General features: G+C 37.3%; 1 protein-coding gene across 1 annotated transcript; it reads right to left on the bottom strand.

Annotated features, from left to right (window-relative positions):
* Nucleotides 1–1395: 1395 nt before the first annotated feature.
* itcha (itchy E3 ubiquitin protein ligase a) lies at nt 1396–20868 on the bottom strand. The gene is made up of 24 exons (XM_042505214.2): nt 20723–20868; nt 18792–18861; nt 18346–18487; nt 17395–17519; nt 16290–16421; nt 16017–16065; nt 15675–15853; nt 15224–15458; nt 14302–14397; nt 13807–13981; nt 12346–12415; nt 12051–12135; nt 10400–10528; nt 9267–9339; nt 8983–9054; nt 8785–8873; nt 8408–8567; nt 7606–7739; nt 6623–6763; nt 6046–6166; nt 5790–5894; nt 5430–5526; nt 5263–5335; nt 1396–4449 (listed from the first exon to the last, which is right to left on the bottom strand). Exons 2-24 carry the CDS (start codon nt 18814–18816, stop codon nt 4350–4352), a joined length of 2607 nt encoding a protein of 868 aa, XP_042361148.1. The 5' UTR covers nt 18817–18861; nt 20723–20868; the 3' UTR covers nt 1396–4349.
* Nucleotides 20869–21458: the final 590 nt, after the last annotated feature.

Here is a 21458-nt window from a genome sequence, read left to right as displayed (position 1 = left end):
AGTGTGATGCTTTTGGCACCACAGTTAAAAAGAAAAAAATGTGAACTTGAAAGTTTTGTCAATACACCAAAATATGTTTAATGTATATGTTATGTAAATATTTTAATTTAAAAGTGTTCCTTCATTTTCTTGCTACATTGACAGGTCAAAATGTCACCCGTGGAAAAGGTCTATTGAGTAATGAAGGCCAGAGGTGACTCCATCCCTATTGTGGTACTGTGTACAGTTTTTGCTGTAAAACCGGATTTTGTTGAGTAACTTTGGTGTCTGCATGAGTCATTTAGTGTCTGCACAGCCTATTATATTATATGAGAGTGAATTTTAGAGTAAAACTATTTTAAGGGCGTACACATAAAGGCTACAGTGTTGTAATACATAAAAGTTAACGCCCACGCTCACTGCAGGATGTTGCAACATTAATCTCATTGTGGTCCTGTAAAATTCACCTTAATTCACTTTAAATGACCACTGAAGGCACACTCCAAGTTAATTACAAGCTGTTCTTGTTCCCTTCTTGAACATGTACATGCATGATTTAATCTGAAAGGTAACACTCGTGTTTATTCCCCCCAACAGTCAGAATCACTGTAAGTGCTTGTGTCATTTAGTCATACAAGTCTACACTTCTAGAAAACCTAAATTTATATGAAAGACTCTTTTTTTTCTCTTGAGACAACACAGGAGCCATTTGTTTATCATTTCTGTAATAGTCTATAATGACAATGGGGTTAAAAATAGCTGCTGAGCTTTGTAGTGTACAAGACCCATAATCCCTGAGAACGTTTTGCCAATTACTGTCACTTTAAAACAGTAGGCTACTTTATGTGCTTTACACCATAAATTGTTTTTTTCTTCTTTTTATCAGGATAAAGTATAACTAATTATGTAAATTGATTCAAGAAATATTTACACCCTTTACTTAAAAAGTAATTGCAGTAATACCACATATAGTAAAAGTCATGCATTCAAAATGTTATACTTCTTTTTTTAAGTATTGTTAGCAAAACATACTTTAAGTATCAAAAGTTAAAGCACTCTTGCAGAACACCCTATTTCAGAGTGCTGTGTCACTGTGATTTTAGATTAATACTTAGATTAATAGATTAATAATAATAGATTAGATTAATAATAGATTAATAATAATAGATTATTTTAAAACTCTAAGACATATTTTCATGGAAAATAAACAATTTGTTTTTCTGAATTTTTGAGATAACATAATTAATTTAGGAAAAATGTTTGTGTTTTTCTTCCAAGTGAATGTTTTATGTGTCCTTAGTCTTATGTTTAATTCGGGGTGGGGGAAAAAAAAAAAAAAAGATGAATTGTGTGTAGGATACAATGAAGAAATGAAAAATGTTGCAGTGTTAAAAAATCAACACATCACAATTGTCCTGCAGGAGCCCAGTGTTTAAATCATTTTATTACTGTTTTTTCTCAATCAGTCCAGTCCACTGTTACATGAAACCTATTTTCCAAATAAATAGTATTCAACCATTGACTTCCACTTATCAAAAAAGTTAGAGCTTCAAAAAGAAAAAACAGTGATTACAGTATCGACATGATTTACAATGCAATCAGTACAACTTAAACACTAGTTTGCATATTTCTATACATTAAACTGCTCCACGATCTGGAACACAGCAGTGATTAAACAGTGAAGTGGTTAATTCAGTTTGGAGTGTCAAGGTGCTATAATTATTAACTGTAATCTGTTAAAATATTCAACAGTAAACATTTTAATCACAAACCTTTTTTTAAAGCAAGGTTTCCTTTTTTTAAACAATAATCTCTTCACAAGTCTGCACACCAGTAGCTACACACTGAGTTTTGCAGGTGTATATGTTTGTATTAACTCTAATAAAGGGGAAAATATGAGATAATGTGACACATCAGATACAATTAAGTAGAAAGTGAGCAGTAACTGGTATTGACTGAGGGTCAATACATGTTAGGTCAGTGAGGGAGACTTCAAGCTTTTTTTGTGTGTAGTACCAGCATATGTAATAATATACAGCCACATGGTTCACACACAGGCAAATATATGAGTCAAATTTGTGGACATGTTTTTTTTACATTTTTACTGGGAACTTTCAAGTCAACTAGGTGACACTGAATTTGTTATTAAGATTTTTAAATGATCTGGCATACACATGTAATTTACACCACGCACATACGACACAGCTTGATATTTGCACAATTAAAAGTCATTAAAAAATATCACTTTACAGGTTGGAATTTTGTTCAAATGTCGTATTTAAAATTGAAGAAGCTGAGCTTTTTGTACCTTACAGTGTTACCCACTAATATAATATAGGATGACTAACAACCTTATAGTGACAAATGAATTCAAATAAATAATCATTTAGGGGGATGTTAAAAACCGATTGGTTTTCAAAAGATTATTAAATAAAATCCTTTGGTAGATTGGTTCCATAGTAATTGTATTTATGTGATACTCGACCTGATAGCAAAAAGAAACTTTAAGTTTGAAGTTAGCTGAGCTTTTTTTTTTGGAAAAGACATGGGATACTCTAGTATACTACTGTACAAATCTGAATACCTAAAACCCTATAAAACTAGGGCCACTTTATATTACATTGATTCAAATCTTATTATCAACTTACACCTGCGACTCACGGGGCTCCGCTGCCTGGCTGAACGAAATGTATTAAGATGTTAAACACATCTTCTACTTTGTAAGTATATTTACATAAACTGTATTAGTCACTAAACACATTAAACAGTTAGGATTCTGTATCTTCATTATTAACCCTAGATAATACTTAAAGCGTAACTTTGGTATTTTTCAACCTGGAGCCAATTTTCCCATGTTTTCGTGTCCAAGTGACTAATAAGAGCAAATTTTTAAATTGTCTGAGTATTGAGCAAGGGCAAGTGACAGGCTCAGATTAAGCTGTCTCTGGTTTAAGATCTTTCTTTTTCACAAAAAGTCAAACTCTGTGGTGATCCTTTCCATAATGAGACACTTATGATAACAATCTGAGTCTGTCAGTGGCAAACCAAGCACCTTCAATGGACACACGGTGAGCAATGCAAGACCAATTTCAAAAATTGTTGCTCCTACAAGTCACTCAGACAGAAAAACATGGAACAGTAGAGTCCAGGTTGAAAAACACTGACATTACCCTAATTCTGGACATCTACCAGAGAATTGGCTACCTTTCAGTGGGAATAGGTCATTAGCCAACAAATCAATCGTAAAGCTCCCACTTCATTAGTAACGGCTCATAATTATCAAGACTTCACTCTTTTCAGTCTCCCAGACTGGTAAAGCATGTGACCATTTAAGGTCAAACAGGCTGATATTATATACAGCACACAGATCATTGTGGGAAGGCAAAGTTTGTCAAATCAAATCACAACCAAACCAGTTTTGCTGAACACAATTGCAAATATGCAAATGTTCTCTAGTTTATATTGAGAATTAAAATCAATACTAAACGCTGAAACTTACCAAAGTGTTATAAAATGATCAAACAAATCACTGTTTGGCTCTATTATTGGCAAAATTTCTACAAAACTATTGCACATAAAAATACAACCTCTCTTAAGAACAATCACAACCGCCATACTGCTCACATAACTATGTGCAAACTAGTTTAAACGTTTCAACTCCTTATAAAGTTAAGAAATCAGCCTGTCAAAATAAGAGAAAGTATCATATCAGCATGATCATATTTATTAAAGATATTAAAGAAACCGTGTATGTGCTACGGGAGTCAGTTCAGTCAGCTGTTAAAAAAATCATCCATCCATTCATCTTCACAACTAAAGGAAAATAAAAGCTGAGTCTAGAAGACCCAAAACCATATATGTGCCTTTGATGATACTTGATATGAACTGTTTTAGTTTAAGTCAAAATGCACAAAATAAGGTTCTTTTCTCTAAAATCATTACATCTAGTGCATAGACCCGACGAGGCGGCTCTAAAGAAGTGACTACTGCACGGATTGACAGATGTACGTGTAGAAACTGCACTTGCGCAACATACGGCGAGTACAGACTTGACAGGGTGAGAAAGGCATCTATTCTGCCTCCATCGCCTGACCAGGGCGAAGTGAGATCAGCAGGATTAGGGTGGAACTAATCATGTAGGTGAGAAGTGATACAGAGTGAGGAGGATAAATGAATCAGGTTCTGGTGTCATAACAGCTTAGAAACGGTTGTTACTGCATATGATAGTTTGATAGAAAATAAAGATTTGTACGCCCATCTACCAGTTTGCACGCAGCTCCCGGCTGCAAGTGTCGAAAAGTGCTCGTTTGAAATGGATATGGCTCCTCCAAGCCCACTCTCCTCCATCCCATCCTGCTGCTCCTGTTGAATTACTCCTGACCAAAGCCTTCGGTCTCCTCTATGGCGAACATGAGCTTCTCCTTCAGCTGCTCATAGCTCTTGTAAGGAGGGAGGTCCAGACGATTAAAGCTACGTGGAGAAAAAGGAAAAGAACCTTGATAACTCTTCACAGAATTACATGCATTTTCAACATAGGTGTAATCTGCAGTTTAAACATTTTTGACATAAATGCTAATAAAAGAAATGGCTTTGTGTTCCTTTTTGTTTACTGGTAATCATGAAATTCTGATTTATTAGATGAGCAATGTTCAGTTTATTCTCTATAACAGTGTAAAAACTGTATTACTCAAGCTACAATAACAATGCATTACATAACTTCAAATGCCAAAAAGGAACGCTGGTGACTGTTTTAGTAAGAAATGACTAAGAGGGTTTGGTGTAATCCTGCATAAGTTTGGACATGTGGACTTCTACTGACGTAGTATAATAATAAAGTGTGTCTGCGGGTTTCAGACACTCAAAATTTAATGTTTGTTATCACCTATACCTAAGTAATTTTTAACAAAATTTAATAAATGATTTTTGGAAAAGTCATAATTTGTATTCAAGTTTGGAGGTAAGTATAAAGGTAAGTATATACATGTAGTATATGCATGTATATATGGTCCTGTGAAGAGGTAGGTATTAGGTTCAGTGGTTAAGTTTTAAGAATTTGTAACATCAGAATGTGGACCTGCACGTGAAGAGCTTGACTTATTTTGGCAAAATGAAATTGGAAAGAGGGATAAATTACATTAAATTACATTAGATAAAATGTAAAAATTTAGACCTGGTGAATTCAGATTCAAGACCATTTCATAACTTTTAAGGCCCCATATTTTTAAAGTTGAATCTAAGACATTTTAGGACTTTTTAAGGACCTGCAGACACCCTCTAACTTACCATGTGTGGCTTCGTGGAAGCCAGTTCTCTTTGCCCACTTTCTCAATGCAGAACTTTTGAGGGCCATTGCTTCCTGTAAAAAATCAATAAGAAGCATAAAGATTAAATCAAAGTCTGTTCTGATGTGATATGTAGTGTTTGAGCATATTTGTGTCTATTCTGCATACCCATCAGATCAGCGAAGCCGCCCACAGGAAGGCGACAGGTTCCTGTGACAAACTGCAGCAGCCTCATCCTCTTCTCGTTGTCCATCTCCTTCACAAACTGTCAACAGATCATTCTGTGTTTATACCACTCAGCAAATACAGTATGACATATCTTTAAATAACATATAATTCTGCTAAAATCACACGTTGTTTTTTTGGCTTTATCAAAAGTTTTAAAATTCTTTAGACCCCGTGAAGACTTACAGTCTATGACGCAAGAGCATAAAAGCGATTCAATCCAAAACAGTTTTTAGTTTGGAGTTCAAAGAAAATAAAATAAAATCAACAGTACACTCTGAGTGTGCAACTGTATGCACCAACCTGCCAGAACCAGAGGATCTGTTTGCTACTTCGGGCATAATGCCTGTAAATTGTGTTTCTCTGCCAGTCCACCAGGTCGATCTCCTGCATCCCACACAGCATCACCTAAGAGGAAGACGGAAGTAAGATCTTTAACGTGTAGACAGCGCACATTTCAGTTTGGAGAATGGTTTCCTTTAGAATTAACACTGCCCAAAACATCAAACTTTCCTGCTTTGGTAAAAGTTGTGGGGAATAGGTTCAGTTACTTCAGTACCTCTAATTCCTTCGCATCAAAGTATTGAAGGTATTGCTGAGGCAAAACTTCATTGAAGCCCTCAAAGAAAGCTTGAGTCTGTTCCTCTACACCTCTGGACAGCCGCCACTCTGCCACCAACCTGCGTACAAAAATATAAAGATCAACATTATGACTTAAAATAAAATCTAACATACAGAAGGAATGAAGACTCTTGACTGCTTAAAAATGAAGAACTTTACTTTTTGAAGTCTTAAATCATCAAATCAAAGTGCAATACATATTTTTAGATTTTTAAGTAGTAATGGACATCAACACTACGTTAAATGCTGCTATATACATGCAATGCAATTAGTTAAATAATGACCATTACCGCTCTATATTACCTGTCGATTTCACATTACAGGAAAATGAAAATACTTGGTTCACATAAAATATTGCCAGAGTTTGACTTGTAAGGGAAATTAAATTATCAATGTGTTATACTATTGCAGTTCAGCCTGGATAGTGCTGTGTGTAATGTGTAAGTGATAGAGGCTGAATGTAAAGGTGTTGAAGATAGATGGTGGATGAGAAGCAGTGGCGGACGTAGCTGTACCTGATGTATTCCTCCTTATTTTCCTCTGTGACTTGGATGTTCCCTCCATCTGGTTTCAGCTCGTGGGTGGTGACCTCCCCCAGGATCTCCTTGTCAACGGAGAAGAACATCTCCAGACCACACTCCTCTATGTTATTATCCCTACAGCCCAGAGAGTCATTATCACTATTAGCAATAACAAAATCCACCCACCGGTACTTGCAAATATGTTAATATGTTACATCTTGTTTGTTTGTTCGACGCTTTACGAGGGACTATGTGCCAGCCTATTTTTTGGCCGGCACCTAGGGAAACTCCACTGGTTACCTAGCAACTAGTCCAGGGAACAGCCCGGCACATCTAACTTCTGGCAAATAAGCAAATAAGCACACTTCCCGACTAAAGCTCCACTAATTGCAAAAACAAATGTAACAGCAGTGTAACTGTTACCCCACATCATAAATGTTGGAATTATGGTAAGTGGTAAAGAAAATCTTCTTATTTGTAAAGAATATGGTGCTCACATATTATTTGACAATGAAACATCTTAATGAATGTTTTCAACATGAAAACAGTTTAGTGTGAACTTTTTTGTCCTGTTCAACGTTTTTTTGGGGGGAGTGTTTCCTTATCTGCTGAGGATGCTGGAGGGATGTTTTATGTTGTAAAGCCCTCTGAGGCTTGTTATGATATTTGATATTGGACTTGAGAGATCAAACTGAAATTGATACTGAATTGAAATCACTGCTTGTACAGCCCTGTGGGACATGCTTTGTTATTGGCCCACAATGAACTTTGACTTGGGTATGAAATGTGCATAAGTATAATAAGTTTGCCTTGCCTAAACCACAGTAAAGGACAAACATACCATTTTATGTGACATATACATGCTAACGTTTCCATCCACTTGTGAAAACCCACCTCATGATCACCATACTATGTACATGATCATCAGCTACCCACCAACCAAGTCCCATATTTTCTCTTTTTGTCCCCAGACGTACTTAATCCAGATGAGCGAGTTGTAAAACTCTGGATCTATGGACTCCAGGTCTTTCAGAGCCAGAGGTTTGTTCAGGATACGCTTGTAGAAAGGCAGGGAGAAACCTGTGTCGATGAATTTGCCGTGGAACAAGGCCTAGAAAAGAACAATACAAGACAGTCAGGTAAACAATTGTATTTAAAACAGAAAAATACAACACAGAAAAATCTAATAACAGAGAAAATGGACTATTATGTCAATAATATTATTTTCAATAATAAATAAATTGCCCATAGCTATAAGGCATATTTATAAGCCCACATGTATAACTGTCACGACCGGCATTATATCTTCATTGAAGCCACACCCCCTTTTGGGGGAAGAATTGCATAATTGCACAAGGAGAGAGACAGGACAATGCAGAAAAGCTGTTGTTTAGCAGGTTCATGTCTGTACACTCAGCACACCAGCAAACTTCCCTTTTTTTATCTTGTGTGTGCGTCCCTTTTTTTAATCATTCTGGGCTGGGTCCCCCCTCTAAACTTGCATGTTTATTTAGTTCAATAAATGCAGCGCAGACGGAACTCATTGTTTCTTCTATTTTTTTTCCCTCCTTTAGACCTGTCAATCTGGACCTAGCTGATCAGATCCATGGATGAGAGGAGCAAAGCATGACATCAGCTACTCCAAAAAGCTTATAGACCCAGCAGGAAGAACTGTTTAGCTGCACGTTCAATGCATCTGACGTTCTGCTCAGTTTTGCCAAGTACCCTAATGAGCCAGTCTGGTCTAATCATATTCATGTTGACAAAGAGTTCAGGTACCATGGCAATGAAGCGTCCTATGAACTTGAAGTACTTGAGGTGATCAGGGTTAATGTAAGAGGCAGGGTTGATCTGCAGACAGTAGTTGTCCTTGCCAGCATACTCAAACAAACAGTACATGGGGTTCAGTACTTCATGAGAGAGCAAGAAGAACCATTCCCTGAAAATAAAGCCACAGAGGACAAAAGAAAATTAAGCAGAGTGGTCATACTGGTTAAAGTGGTTTTGGAGAATCAGAAAATAATGTGCGGGTATTACTACAACAGGTTTTCTGAGGAAAGGGTGGTGTCAGAATAGCTTTAAATGAGAATAAAACACACCTTAGGAGTCATACAATAAGACGCATTAGTACAAAATGTAACTTCAGTTGACATTACCTGGCCACACCCCCGTAGTCCAAACCTTCCTCTCCGGGGAATATGATCCACAGTCTACGCCTCAGGTCTTGAGGGTGGAAGCTCATGATCTTTGAATGCAGATGAACAACGAAAACAGTTACAGACCTCAAACATTGACAAGACAGATCCACTAAACAGAGAACTGCAAAAAAGTATACAGTTTATTGAAATGATCACCTGTTGAAATGAATCCTCAAACAAGGTTTTCCGGGAGACGGTAATCTTAATGTGCTGAGGCATCGATAATTGCTGAGAGGGGAAAAATACTTTAACTCAACACTTAACACTTCAGATAATTTGAATCCTTTGAAGGGTACATAACTGAACTTTAACTTTTATCTTTGCACATTCAAGCTCTAGAGACATGAGTGCCCACAAAGGAGCAGCACAAAGATAAAGAAAGATATATAACAATCATAGGAGATAACAAAGCATTTCAACAGCTGTTGTGCAGTACATACCTGACACCAGAACCTGAAGTATTGCACTTTGGCTTTGAAGTCCCTGACATAGGTTATCTGTGGCCCGTTCTCACTGTGGAAAAGACCATAAGAACCAGTTTCAATGTCCAGCCAACAAGTACATATAGGTAATGTATGCACATGATGTGTGTCACTGTTTATTCACATTCACGTGACTTGAAAAGTGAAATTATGCTGCCACTGTGGTAAAGTATACTGTTTTAAGGATGCTCTAGTCAAGCTTTTCATCATCATTGTAATTAAGATCATCTGATGTGACATCAATGACTGATTTAAAAGCATGTAGACCTGCACTGATCATTATTTTTCTATCAACATTTAATCTAATTACACTCTGAAATTTGGAAGGGTTGCTTTTAAGAGGACAAATATGTGGATCTAAATTACATAAATATACAGGCTAAAGATCCTGGACAAATACTAGTTTCTTAAAAAGGCAGATGACCTGAAGTGAGTGCTGCTTAAGTAAAGGTTGCATTCAACATAATCATGTTAAAGGAATAGTGCGCCCACAAAATGACTGTTTGTAAATCAGTTTTTCAAGTCATATCACCTTGAATTCATGAAGAAAGGTGTAGTTTTTCTTGTATGCCCGGACTGAAAATGGTGACAATATTTATTTACTTATTGGGGGGTTTAACAACACCAAAACTATATGAAAATAGCCTTTTACAAACTCTCTCACAACTTGTGCAGTATAATCCATGTGTCATTTATTCAGTCCTATCATCAGTACCTCCCAAACACATGCAATTTCGCCAAAAAAAACATAGCTGTTGAGGTCTTGCTTTAAAGAGGGCATAGATAGGATTCACCTTAACTTCAATTTTAAATAGAAGGTTTTCAGCAGAAATGCATGTGTAAACGACTGGATGAATGAGACCTGGATTACATTGCAAGAGTTGTGAAAGAGTTTGTACACTGATGTTTCAGTATAGTTTTGTTGATGTTTAATGTAGTCCACAATATATCAATATGTTAGCCGTTTATCATGGATGCATACTAGAACAAACAAGGTTGTCTTGATGAATTCAAGGTAATGCAGCACGCCTTTTTAATGAAGAAATTGTCATTTTCATTCCTTTAAGGCTAACATTTAAACAAGAACTCACAGTGAAGATTTCCCTGTGCGAGGGTCAATGTAGGTTGTGGTTCTCCGGTTGTGGTCTACAAAGTAAGGAATACCGTCCACAGTAAACCTCATCTCCCAACCCTCTGGCAAGGGCTTGTCATTCAGCAGCCTGCGCAGTACAAATACACACAAATAAACATCAAACACACAAAAGATAAATACACTGCTATCTTGACTTTTCATCCTGTTAAATAAGAGAAATCCTAAACCTCATTCTCATACCAGAGTGCTGAAGGATGTCATGTTCCATCTAAAACTAGAGAAGATAACATTTAACCTATGGGGGAAAAAGGCTGACTTCAGTAAAACATGGACTCGATTTATATCCTATGTCACTTCGTTTGGATCAAACAGTATTGGAAGACTGAGAGGAGAGATCAGAGGGCTGGGAAAGGGGGAGGGTGGTTTAATATCCTGTATATTGTATGGCCATTTTGTATTACATAAACTAGAATATTATGACAATTCAAGAAAGAGATGCTTTAAAAAATAGATTAATACACACAAAATTTACAAAGAAAGTTGAATGAGGGAATCTGATTCTAAAAGAAAATTTGCTCTACTAACAAAGATATACTAACAGAGTTACTTATCTATGTCCACATCAAACAGCAGACATTACAATATCAAGATATAAATATCAATATATGCTGTATTTACATACAGTAAGTTATATTTGTGCATTCCTAATAATAAAAAAAATATTAATAACAGGATTAAATGTTTTAATATCTATCTTTACTAAATAACTGTCTGATTTTGCATTGAAGTTTTCTTGATATACACAGGGTGACATGATACTTGATTACTAATCAGATACCTTTTCAGATTGATATAAATAATTCATATATTTTATTAAAATAATTCAAGAGCTTAGAAATATCAGATTTTTTTTATCTTTTTTGAAAACAGAACACAGATACGCTATTTTTAAATTTACAAACTTAACTGCAGCAGTATAAACCAGGAAGGGTTGAATAACATATCCTTAATATTCAAATAAAATCAGGGCTTCCTACATACTGCTTCACAGTCATTAACTCATGACATTCAACTGTGTTTAGTCAGATGCTCTTTTCTTTTGGACACATAACTTCTTTATTAGTAGCAGTTTATTCATGATTCAGTGCAAGCACAGTTTAGAGCAATTATCTGGTACAAAATAACCATGCTAGAATCAACTTAATATATTCTAAGATGCTTTTAATTATGTTAAACGTTCTACAGTCAATACTTCCACACCTCCAAGACTGTTCGCATGCATTTGTCTGTCATTATCCACCTGCTGGTCACTCATTACAGGTAAAGACAGCTTTGTAGTGCTGTTCCACCCTCGAGCTGATATGAGTCATTTCCAACTTTAAGATAGCAGTGAATTCCTAGGCCTAAAAGAAGAACCACATTTGCGTCCACTCCATTCTTATACTTCACTCTAAGGACAGATTTTCTACTCTGAAGTGTTTTAGTAACATTGGAGCTGAGCAGGTTTCTGGCCCATTAGCCCTTCCTACAGAAGATAAAACATAACTACAGCAAAGTGAGGCAGAATCCTTTATGGTCAGTGTAATAAAAGGTATGACAGTATCAACATACACATTACATAACACAGAATTGCACAGGCATACACTCACCCTTGTGTCCTGGGGTCCTCCCACTGTGTTGTCCGTGTTGGGTGATGAACAAAATATACTCTCCCATTGGTGTCGGTTCTTTTCTCTGTTATAAAAAACAAAACAAAAAAATAATGTTTATAAATAAAAATATATATATATATATATATATATGTGTGTGTGTGTGTGTGTGTGTATGTGTGTGTGTGTGCGTGTGTGTGTATATATCAATAAATTAGTATCACATTTTACTGTGTTTTTCCTAAAATTTCAGTAACTACAGCTAAAATAATTTTCAATGCTCCTTAATATTTACCCCAACCATGTGGCAGAGGTCCCTGCGGGTCAAACTCTTTGTTGGTCGTGGCTGCCAAATGGTCTTGGAGCTGAGCCAAAGTAAGAGAGAGAGACACATATTGAGTCTAAAAAAGCCTAAAAAACCTTAAAAGCTGCCTTTGTCACAACCAGTTAAAGCAAGCATACTTTAATATAGCTTACAAGTACTGTAAAGCAAGTGTAAGTGACCTCATTGCATTCTCATCTCTTTTCCCACTTTGTTTTAAAGTTTTTCAAGTAGTTTTTCAGTATAAGGATCATACAGTCAAAAACACTGAGAAGCAGGACAGATGTCACACATGGACAAGAAATGGCAACAGCTGGGACTGTCTACAGCAGTGTCTCCCATGCTGGAAAACCCCTTGAGGCAGTTTTGGCTTAATTTTATTTTTGTTGTGATTTGATTTACTTCCAAGCAAACAAAATAATGTACACCCAGTAAAACAAAGTAAACCTGAAATGGGAAAACAAAAATCATCATCTGAGGTTTAAGTTCTGTCTCTGCAAGGTCAGCAAGTCACCTCATTTTGGGGAGCAAGCCAAAAATGTTGAAAACCAAGAACTGACTGTCTTATATTATACAATGTTTTCGTCTTATTATTACTTCACTTGGATGTTTGAGCTTCACTGTTCTCACCATAAATCTCAGTGATTTGGATTTTGTGGACATGAATATAACAATATTTGAATTTTCATCTATACTGGATCTTTTTTAAAAGGAGAGGGAGTAGATGTAATTATAGCACTTTTTAACAATGGAGGTGAACTTCTTAGGGTCATTTATGCTCAACATTAGATACATATAAAGAAACAGAGGAAGTCTTCTGTTAGCACTTTGTGTTCAATTTTACATATTTATGCATGTTCTCTAAAAGATTACAGATGCAAACGATCAAAGCAGTACCACCTGAGACTGAAAGGGGATTTTGGTGTAGGTCAAACGAGATACAACTGTAGAAAACATCAGACATTTACACAACGGCGTAACAAACAGTAATATAGTAATATAGTGAAAATATTTCTCCATACATATGTCACAAGTATTTAATGGCCTAACAGACAACCGCCGTCTACAACACTGCCTCTGTTAAAAGGGACCTCCTCAACCGTCGCCTTGACACATTTGACTCTGCCATCAGTAGTGCCCTCTACTGGCTGTATCTACGCCATCATAAAGGACGTATGGAAGTATGAGAGCAGTGACTTTTAAACCTTTAATGTTTGAACACACTGATCTGTTTTTGTATGTAAATGAAGTATAAATGAGCTCTGAGAAAAAATATAAGATACTGATTCTTATTCGGAGCAGAGTATTTACTATAGGTCATGAATCATGTCTCGATGGGCTTTTATGGTAAGTCAAAACAAATAAATGTCAAACTGTGCTTTGTGTGCGCTGAATGTAACAAATCCAGTGACTCAATACAGCAAGTGCTCTCACCCCATAGATGAACCTCTGGTTAAACTGATGCATGGCTCCCTGCAGCTGGCTGCGCTGGTGCTGCCATTCTTCGTAATTACGCACTGACTCCTGCGTGGGGCGTTGCCATGTCGTTGTTCGGGTAATGTGGTCAACATAGTACACCCTACCCATCGGGTCCACCCTACGCTCCCACCTACAGAGCAAGGAAAGTAAGAAGAAGGCAGGGTAGAGTTGACAATGTAGACTAAATGACTGCGGTGCCTGAGGGCTCCACATGAGATCCATATGACACACAAGAAGTTTTAATCTCTGACAGTATTTATCTAGTAAATACATTTAAAAACATGGCGTGAAAAAAAGAGTGCAGCTCTACTGTAACAGTAAAAGTGGTTATGAAATACGTTTGTGCTAATCTGAGATCATTTTTATGTTATTATAACAGAAGGCCAACAAAGCACAGCAAGGACCATGTTAGTATTCATAGTATAGATGATGAAACAAGTGTTTTGGTACCCTGTAGGCAGAGGATCAGGCCTTTCCCAAGTTGTCCTTTTCTCAATGTGATCCACATAGTACATCCGTCCGTTCTGGTCCACCCTTTGCTCCCACCTGCAGAGACAATAAAAATGAGCGAGTAAAGACAAAGCACAGGAAACAGGATACAGATAGAGGTCAATTACTGAGAAACTGGATTCTGTCACTGAAAAACTATAACTCTTAAAACACCTACAGCTTTGCTACATAACACCACAGCAACACACACAAAGATTCCTGAGGCCACAGTCTGGTTAACCCATCCAGGATGTTTTGATCAACACAATTAACACAAATTGAACAGATCTCTGTGACTTCTTTCCAACCTTGCATTTTTGTCCAATCACCAAATTTTTTTTCTCAGATTTGACAAGTTAAAATAGTTTCACATGAGTTTCATCACAGTCCGCTACACAGTGTCATCAAAGTCACTTCCTTGTCTCTGGTTTTGAACATGCAGACATGTGCAACACAGGCGTCTTACATTTACCGATAGGAATGACTGGCAAACTTTTTTATACAACAAAAAAAAACCCAGAGAATGACTGAAACACACTGACAACAGACAGAACAAATCACCATAACAGAGGCTGTGTGATTCATCCACGAGTGAGATAAGTCTGTTTTTTTTAACTGAAACTAGTCTGCCTTTCGATTTTTAATAAATTACACAAAAAAAATTCAACAACATTGCAATTTTCACTTGTTTTTGCAATTTCATTACCAAAAAAAGCCTTAAAATGACATGCACTGCAATTATATAGAAAAGCTGCTGTGAAATCATGTATTTTACGGTGGCAAAAATCCCCCAACAAGCCCAATAAATCATGGAGGGGCAGTCTAATTTGCCTGTTAACAGTGGCTACAGTGAAAACTGAAGAATAGTGTGATGCTCTTTTACCCTGGTGGTAGGGGACCGTTGCTCATGGGTGCAATTCGGGGAGTTGTGGTGGCCAGAGCGGCTGAAGCAGAGGTCCCTGGTTTGGGGCCACTCCCTGCCTGTGAAGAAACTGCTGTCGCTGCTCCGGCGCCTGAGTCATCCTGCTGATTTGAACACCCACTGGCTGACGCCTGTGATGAACCATCAGAAGCTGGACCTTCACTCAGCTCGCTAGGAGAGGAACTGCTAGAGGAGCCTGTGGAGAGGAGTGGGAGGATGGCACAGGAAAAAAAACCTTTACGTCTGTGAATTAATCTGCAGAGGTGGATTTGATTTGATTACAGTCGTTAAATACAGTGAACACTTTGTCTGTATATGAAAAAAAAAAATCGATAAAATGTGAGAATGTGAAATGAAATGCTAACGAAATGTAGCTATATTGCAAATTCTTTGATATCTTGTGCTTTCCTACTTGGTGAGGCAGCTGGTCTGCGAGGTGTAGGAGGAGGAGGTCGGGCTGGTCTGGGAGGACGTGAGGCATTAGAGCCTCCTGGAGATCGTGAAGGAGAACCCGTACCATTGACAGCATGACCATTAGGTACAATGACCCACTCCTCTGAGTCACTGGAGGGAGACGTGTCTCTGCTTGATCTGAGGATCAAAATATTTTCTTAAGTTATACTACAGCTATACAATGAACATTTTCTATAAGTAAACACACAAACTTCATCAGAAGTATAACTTTTTTCTTACCAAACCCATAATCATTTAAACAAGAAAGCATGTACAGGTTTATTATAAAAGTTTACTGAACCTGTTGCCATTGTCTCCATTTTGTTTTGCCTTTCCATTTGGAACATTTGCTACAATGACAAAAAACATGATGACATCATTAATGTAAAATAACTTGGGATGTTACTGCAACAGTTGGTTATTTAACAATTGGGAACAAGAAATGTAATAAGAGAGACATTTCACAGTTATATATATATATATAAACCTAAGATTCTGTGCATAGTTCATGTTCTCAAATTGTTCCTGCAGTTGACCTAGTGAAGTGGATGTCTGTCTGTGTGTGGTTCCTTACCATGTTCTCTCTCTGCTGAGGCGAAGGTTTCTGGGTCCACCTGCATGCCGTCCAGACAGACTGACAGGTCGCCGACAATATCCCGAGGGTCTCTGTCAGAACACAGCTGCAGTGTCTGCACCACCTCACACACTGAAGAGGGTACAGAAAATAGTATTAAACAGGTGCTTAGAAATTTGCAAGACCGACATCACGCCTTAGGTACACTCATCATCACATGAACACCCACACTGACGGATCACAACTAAATGAAAACGATGATGCTAAGGCTGCAATGAGGCAGCAGAAATTTCCACTGCATCTATGAACTTCTCCCAATGAAAATCTGAAAATAAAATGTTCTTTAGGAAGGACCCCCTCACTGGTCATTCATAATCGTCTCATTCTCAAGGTATTTTGTTACTCTGAAGATGGCAGCATCAGTCACTTTGTCAGCTCAAAATACTTTACTCACATGGGGTGTAACAAGGCACAGTTTTAAGAATCTTGTTTATTATTGGCATATAAAAAGCAAGTATCTATATAGACTATGGACCAAAATTGTATGTCACAATATGCATGCCATAGACATTAGACTATAAACACACTCCAAACAGGCAGAAGATCATAAGCTTAAGCGAGGCTTGTATCTCAGGGAAAAGAGGAGCTAGTGTGTGTTCTGTGCACGTTGGTTGTTAAGGTTATCAAAGCAGAGTAAAACACACTCATAACAAACACAGGCAGATATGCACTCTAACACAAATGTACAGTGTGTCCAACATCTCCCAAGTATATTGTGCTGATAGACTGAGACATACTGAATGAATACTGAAAGTGTGATTACAAGGGATACAAAGTTTTATTAAAGCTGAAACAAACTGGCCATGTGGTGGGAGTTTTGTCCTAAATATGTCAAAATATTCTGTGGGAACAGATCCACAGGGCCTAGAAATATTACCTCCATACTCTGCTTCTTAGACAACACATATTTTCCATGTTAAAAGTTGAAATGACGAAATAACAGTATAAGCAAACTTTACCAAGAAATAATATTTTTGTTTGTATCAACATTTTTAAAGAAAACACAAGATTGCAGTTTAGGAGAAATAAAGTAGTATGTACTAACATTTCAGGTCATTGGCCTTAAGAGTCTCACTGATCTCCAGAATGGCCATTCCCAAAAGGATGTCTGCTTTCAGTGTCTGGTGACTCCAAACACGAAAGATCAGCTTGCTGACCGGAGTCACAATTCTGTAGAAAGGTGATAAAATGACAAGATTCAAGTCAACACCACAGAAAAAAAGATTTAGGGTGAGCTGCACTAATGCTTAAAGGATTCGTAAACTGTCAAAGGCTGTGGCAAAAAAAAAAAAAATCAACCAGTGATGATTATTGTTTTCTATGTTTGTTTGTTTTTTTCTTAAGATGGGGGTGGCTTAACCTCTCTGTGTTTTTTCTTTTATCTAATTCATCATTTAAGTATATTAAGTATAAATTCCTAACACTGGCCATTTGCTTTCAATGTGAGTGTTGTTCTATATTTGACATCAGTGCAGTTAAATGTGCTCTAAGAAAAAACAGAAATGACTTGTAAGACATCATTTCTGTTCTAGAGGCTGGTTAAATAAGCCACAGACTTCATGCAGTCTATGATTTTGAGATAACATGCTCTAATTATTTAAAATAAATGGCTTTACTAATAAAATACTCATGATGGGTTATTAGATTTACCAGTAACTAACTTACCTTTACAAACTAGACCTTATTGACAACAATCATGATGAGCAGTAGGTGTTGGGTGCATGGACTTTGTGAACAAGCCTATTTTTATTGTGATACATCAGATATTTACTCAGAATATAACTGCCAACTATTTAGTTTACTCTTATTGATATAATCACAAAATCCCCAGCTCCTTACACCAGAAGCAGACCTGGTTCTGAGAGGTCTATAATACAGAAAACATGCATAGACTACACCTCAGAACATGCCACTACAATAAAGACACATCCAATAATTAATAAGGTATTTATTCAACTAATTTCTCTACCGTAACAATCATAATAGTCGTACTCACACTGTGACAGCCTGCTTCCATTTGGGACTGTGTGTGTTGTTGCATTTCTCAGTCCTCTTTGACTGACCATCCACAGCTACCTCAACATACGGGCTGGGACCAAACCAGTTCTTTTTGTTTTCCTTCAGCTTGGCTGAAAGCACTGGAAAAGAGAACAACCACAGTGAAACTGCAGGTAATGATTTGATCAGCATTTGTCAGAAAGTGCATTTGGTAAAGATGCCACAACATGATGAAACCATTAACATAAAGATATAAACCACAAATTCCTGTAGCCTCCCTGTGATCAACACAACAGTCAGTGACAGCTCCTCAGGCCTTTTTTCATCATTGCAGGAACGTAACGTCCTATAGCCTGTAGCTTTCCCCAAGACAAACAATACTGAACAACACTACAGCTTTTTGTTTTTCGCTGATAATCAAGCTTACTTGCAATACTAACTTACCTGTGACTTGTAATTGGGCCTTCATGGTTCATCCATAACACTGTAGCCACACTGAAAGGACCTGCAACAACTGCGACAAGTGACATCACATGTAAACATTGGATACTCTATGCTGGTAACCTACTTACAGAGTGATTAGGCTATTACGGTACAGTCAGTGGAAAATAAAGCCTGGCTTTAGCATGTATTGATGAGACAATCTAACTAAAACAAAGGAGTATAATAGTATCAGGTATCTGCAGACATTAAAGTGGTAGATCAGATTTTTTGACATGGGGTTGTGTGAGGTATTTAAGCATAGTCAGTGTGTTATATACAGTAGATGTCAGTCAGCACACCTTAAGTTTGGAGAAGCAGGCGGAAGTCCAATAAGGATGCTAGGCAATTTATTGCTGTGGAGGGGTCAGCAACAAAACAAGTTTTTTAACCACTTAAAAAAATCCTACCTAACGAAAATCAAGATCATATTAAGTGTGTGCTATAGCGAAGAGTGTTTTCACTGCTTAACCTTTCTAACAGACAGTCTATCTGATGGGGAAGCAGTAGAAGTATTCAGATCCCCAATTATGCTCTTGTGAAAGCCACAAGACTCCATTGACAAAAACAGCAATTTTAGCTCAATCAACATGGTAGCTGCTAGTCTACCGCTGCTTCAATCAATTAGTTAGTTTGTGTTATTGTGTGACTTGGATGAATCCAAAATAACACTTTTAAACAACAAAGTCACGCAATACCACAACCAAAATAACTGTTTAAGGCAGGAGTAGACCAGCAGCTCCTGTGTTCAGCAATGTTAAATCACTGTTTTTCTCAATGGAGTCTGGCTTAGAAGAGAGCATTACATCAGCTTCATTTTCCTGTTGGAAATTGTTTTCTGAAAGTAAGGTAAAGCGGTGAAAAACAAAAAACAAACACTGAAAGTCATTGATTTTTCTAGATGTAACTTTTTTGGGTGACTAAAATACATTTTGTTGCTGACCCCTCCATAGTAGTACATTGCTTAGTTTCCATAGCGACTCCAGTCTGCTTCTCCAATCCGGGGGCGTGCAGACTGACATCTAGATATATTGTCTATGGATAAGTGCCCCATACAACTTCATGTTAAATGTTTTTTAAGTTTCCATTGACTTAATTTATAGTATGAACTTGAACTGAACTATGCAAACATTTTAACAAAATTTCGACTGTACAGTCTAACTGACAGGCAGTCTCATTTTATTTATTATTTATTTATTGCCTGTAATCTTATATTGTATTATCTCACAACTCTAAACACTCTATGAGTAATACTATAATGTCAGACGTAAAAACTGAACTACCAGGCACGTAGTCCGTTGACTTAGTTAAATCTTAGCTATTTCAAGAAACCACCTTTCATAACGGAAAATCCCATCCTTAACTTGGTTAATTTAAGTCTCACTAAACCTTCCCTAATAACCTGTGTCAATATCCTTAAACAGGACAAGAGGGTACCAGACATAGGAAGGTACATTAATATAATTTAGCAAAAAGACGTTTAGAGTATCAGACAGTAACATGAAGTTGTTAACGAGGCGACGTGTTTCCTGCTATCTGAACACAAGGGCAAAACAACTGTAGCTTAATAGCTTTATCTGTCAGGTTAGCAGGGAGTTAGCCAGCAGGAGATTTGTTGTCAAGACAACTTTAAACACTAGCCTTTTGTAGGGTTGCTGCTTTGAATGTGACATTACTAGGTTGGATTATTGCCTACAATGGAAATGTTTTGGTAAATAACTGAGAGAAACTGAGAACTTCCACCACCTGGGGCAACTTTGTTCGCCGACGTCCTGAACATCGAGGCTTTAGCTAACGTCAGAAATGCTAACATCGCCGGGCTCCTTGAGCAGCTGAGATCGTTCAGTCGAGGAAATCTAACAGTTTTCACTCGGTGAAGGACTGCATGACCATACCTGACAGAAGAAGAAGAAAATGGCCTCACAGACTTCGGATACTGCTAAGCCTATGTTGTTGACAGGTAGCTGCCTGCCATCAGCACAGCTCTGTGTTCCGCTAGCCAGAACAAGAGCGGCTTTTCCGGTATGAGCTTTTCACAATAAAATGGTATCTCTACGGCAGGGGTGTCCAAACATTTTTGAATGAAGGCTAGACTGGATAATGTGGACTTCACCAGTTGGGGGGGGCGGCTGCTTCTTACAATAAATGAGTTTTATTTAAAGATCAAAAAAGTAATTTTATGATAATTGAGTCGAAAGGGGATATTATATTACAGAAATAAAAACATATTGCCAGCAAACTACAGGGCCTTAAACAGGCGCGAGCACTTTAGTGGCTGCATTTTTGTATAGTCTATAAAACAGTTTGGTACGGCTAATCTTCTTTTGCCACTGTACTCAGCCATAACACCAATAATGAAAGACCCAAAGCATTAATTGTGAATTTTGTTCCAGCTGTTGTTGTTGCTTTTAGTCTATACACTTGCCTCTGGATGTTTGTGCAATTTTGTTTGTTTGGGTTTGTTTTGCTTTGGTTTTTTACATTTTGTCTTTTTGCAGTTTTTCTACCTCCCCATTGTTATTATTATTATTAGTAGAAGTAGTAGTAGTAGTCGCAATCGGCAATTTTCTTCGTTTGACTTTTATTTTGAAGGTGAAACCGGTGTGACGTTGAAAATGATACTGACATCAC

Source organism: Plectropomus leopardus, chromosome 2, assembly GCF_026936395.1.
Source record: "Plectropomus leopardus strain MGB_pleo_1.0 chromosome 2, ASM2693639v1, whole genome shotgun sequence".
NCBI lineage: Eukaryota > Metazoa > Chordata > Actinopteri > Perciformes > Serranidae > Plectropomus > Plectropomus leopardus.
This window is presented reverse-complemented; position numbering and strand designations above follow the sequence as displayed.

Bases quoted from the DNA above. Each gene is read 5' to 3' on its own strand.
- itcha (XM_042505214.2), bottom strand. From the start codon at position 18,816: ATGAAGGCCCAATTACAAGTCACAG. The intron at 15,854-16,016 runs GTTCAGTAAACT...TTTGATCCTCAG, and splicing joins AATGGAGACAATGGCAACAG to ATCAAGCAGAGACACGTCTC. The intron at 12,136-12,345 runs GTAAATATTAAG...TTTTTATAACAG, and splicing joins ACCTCTGCCACATGGTTGGG to AGAAAAGAACCGACACCAAT.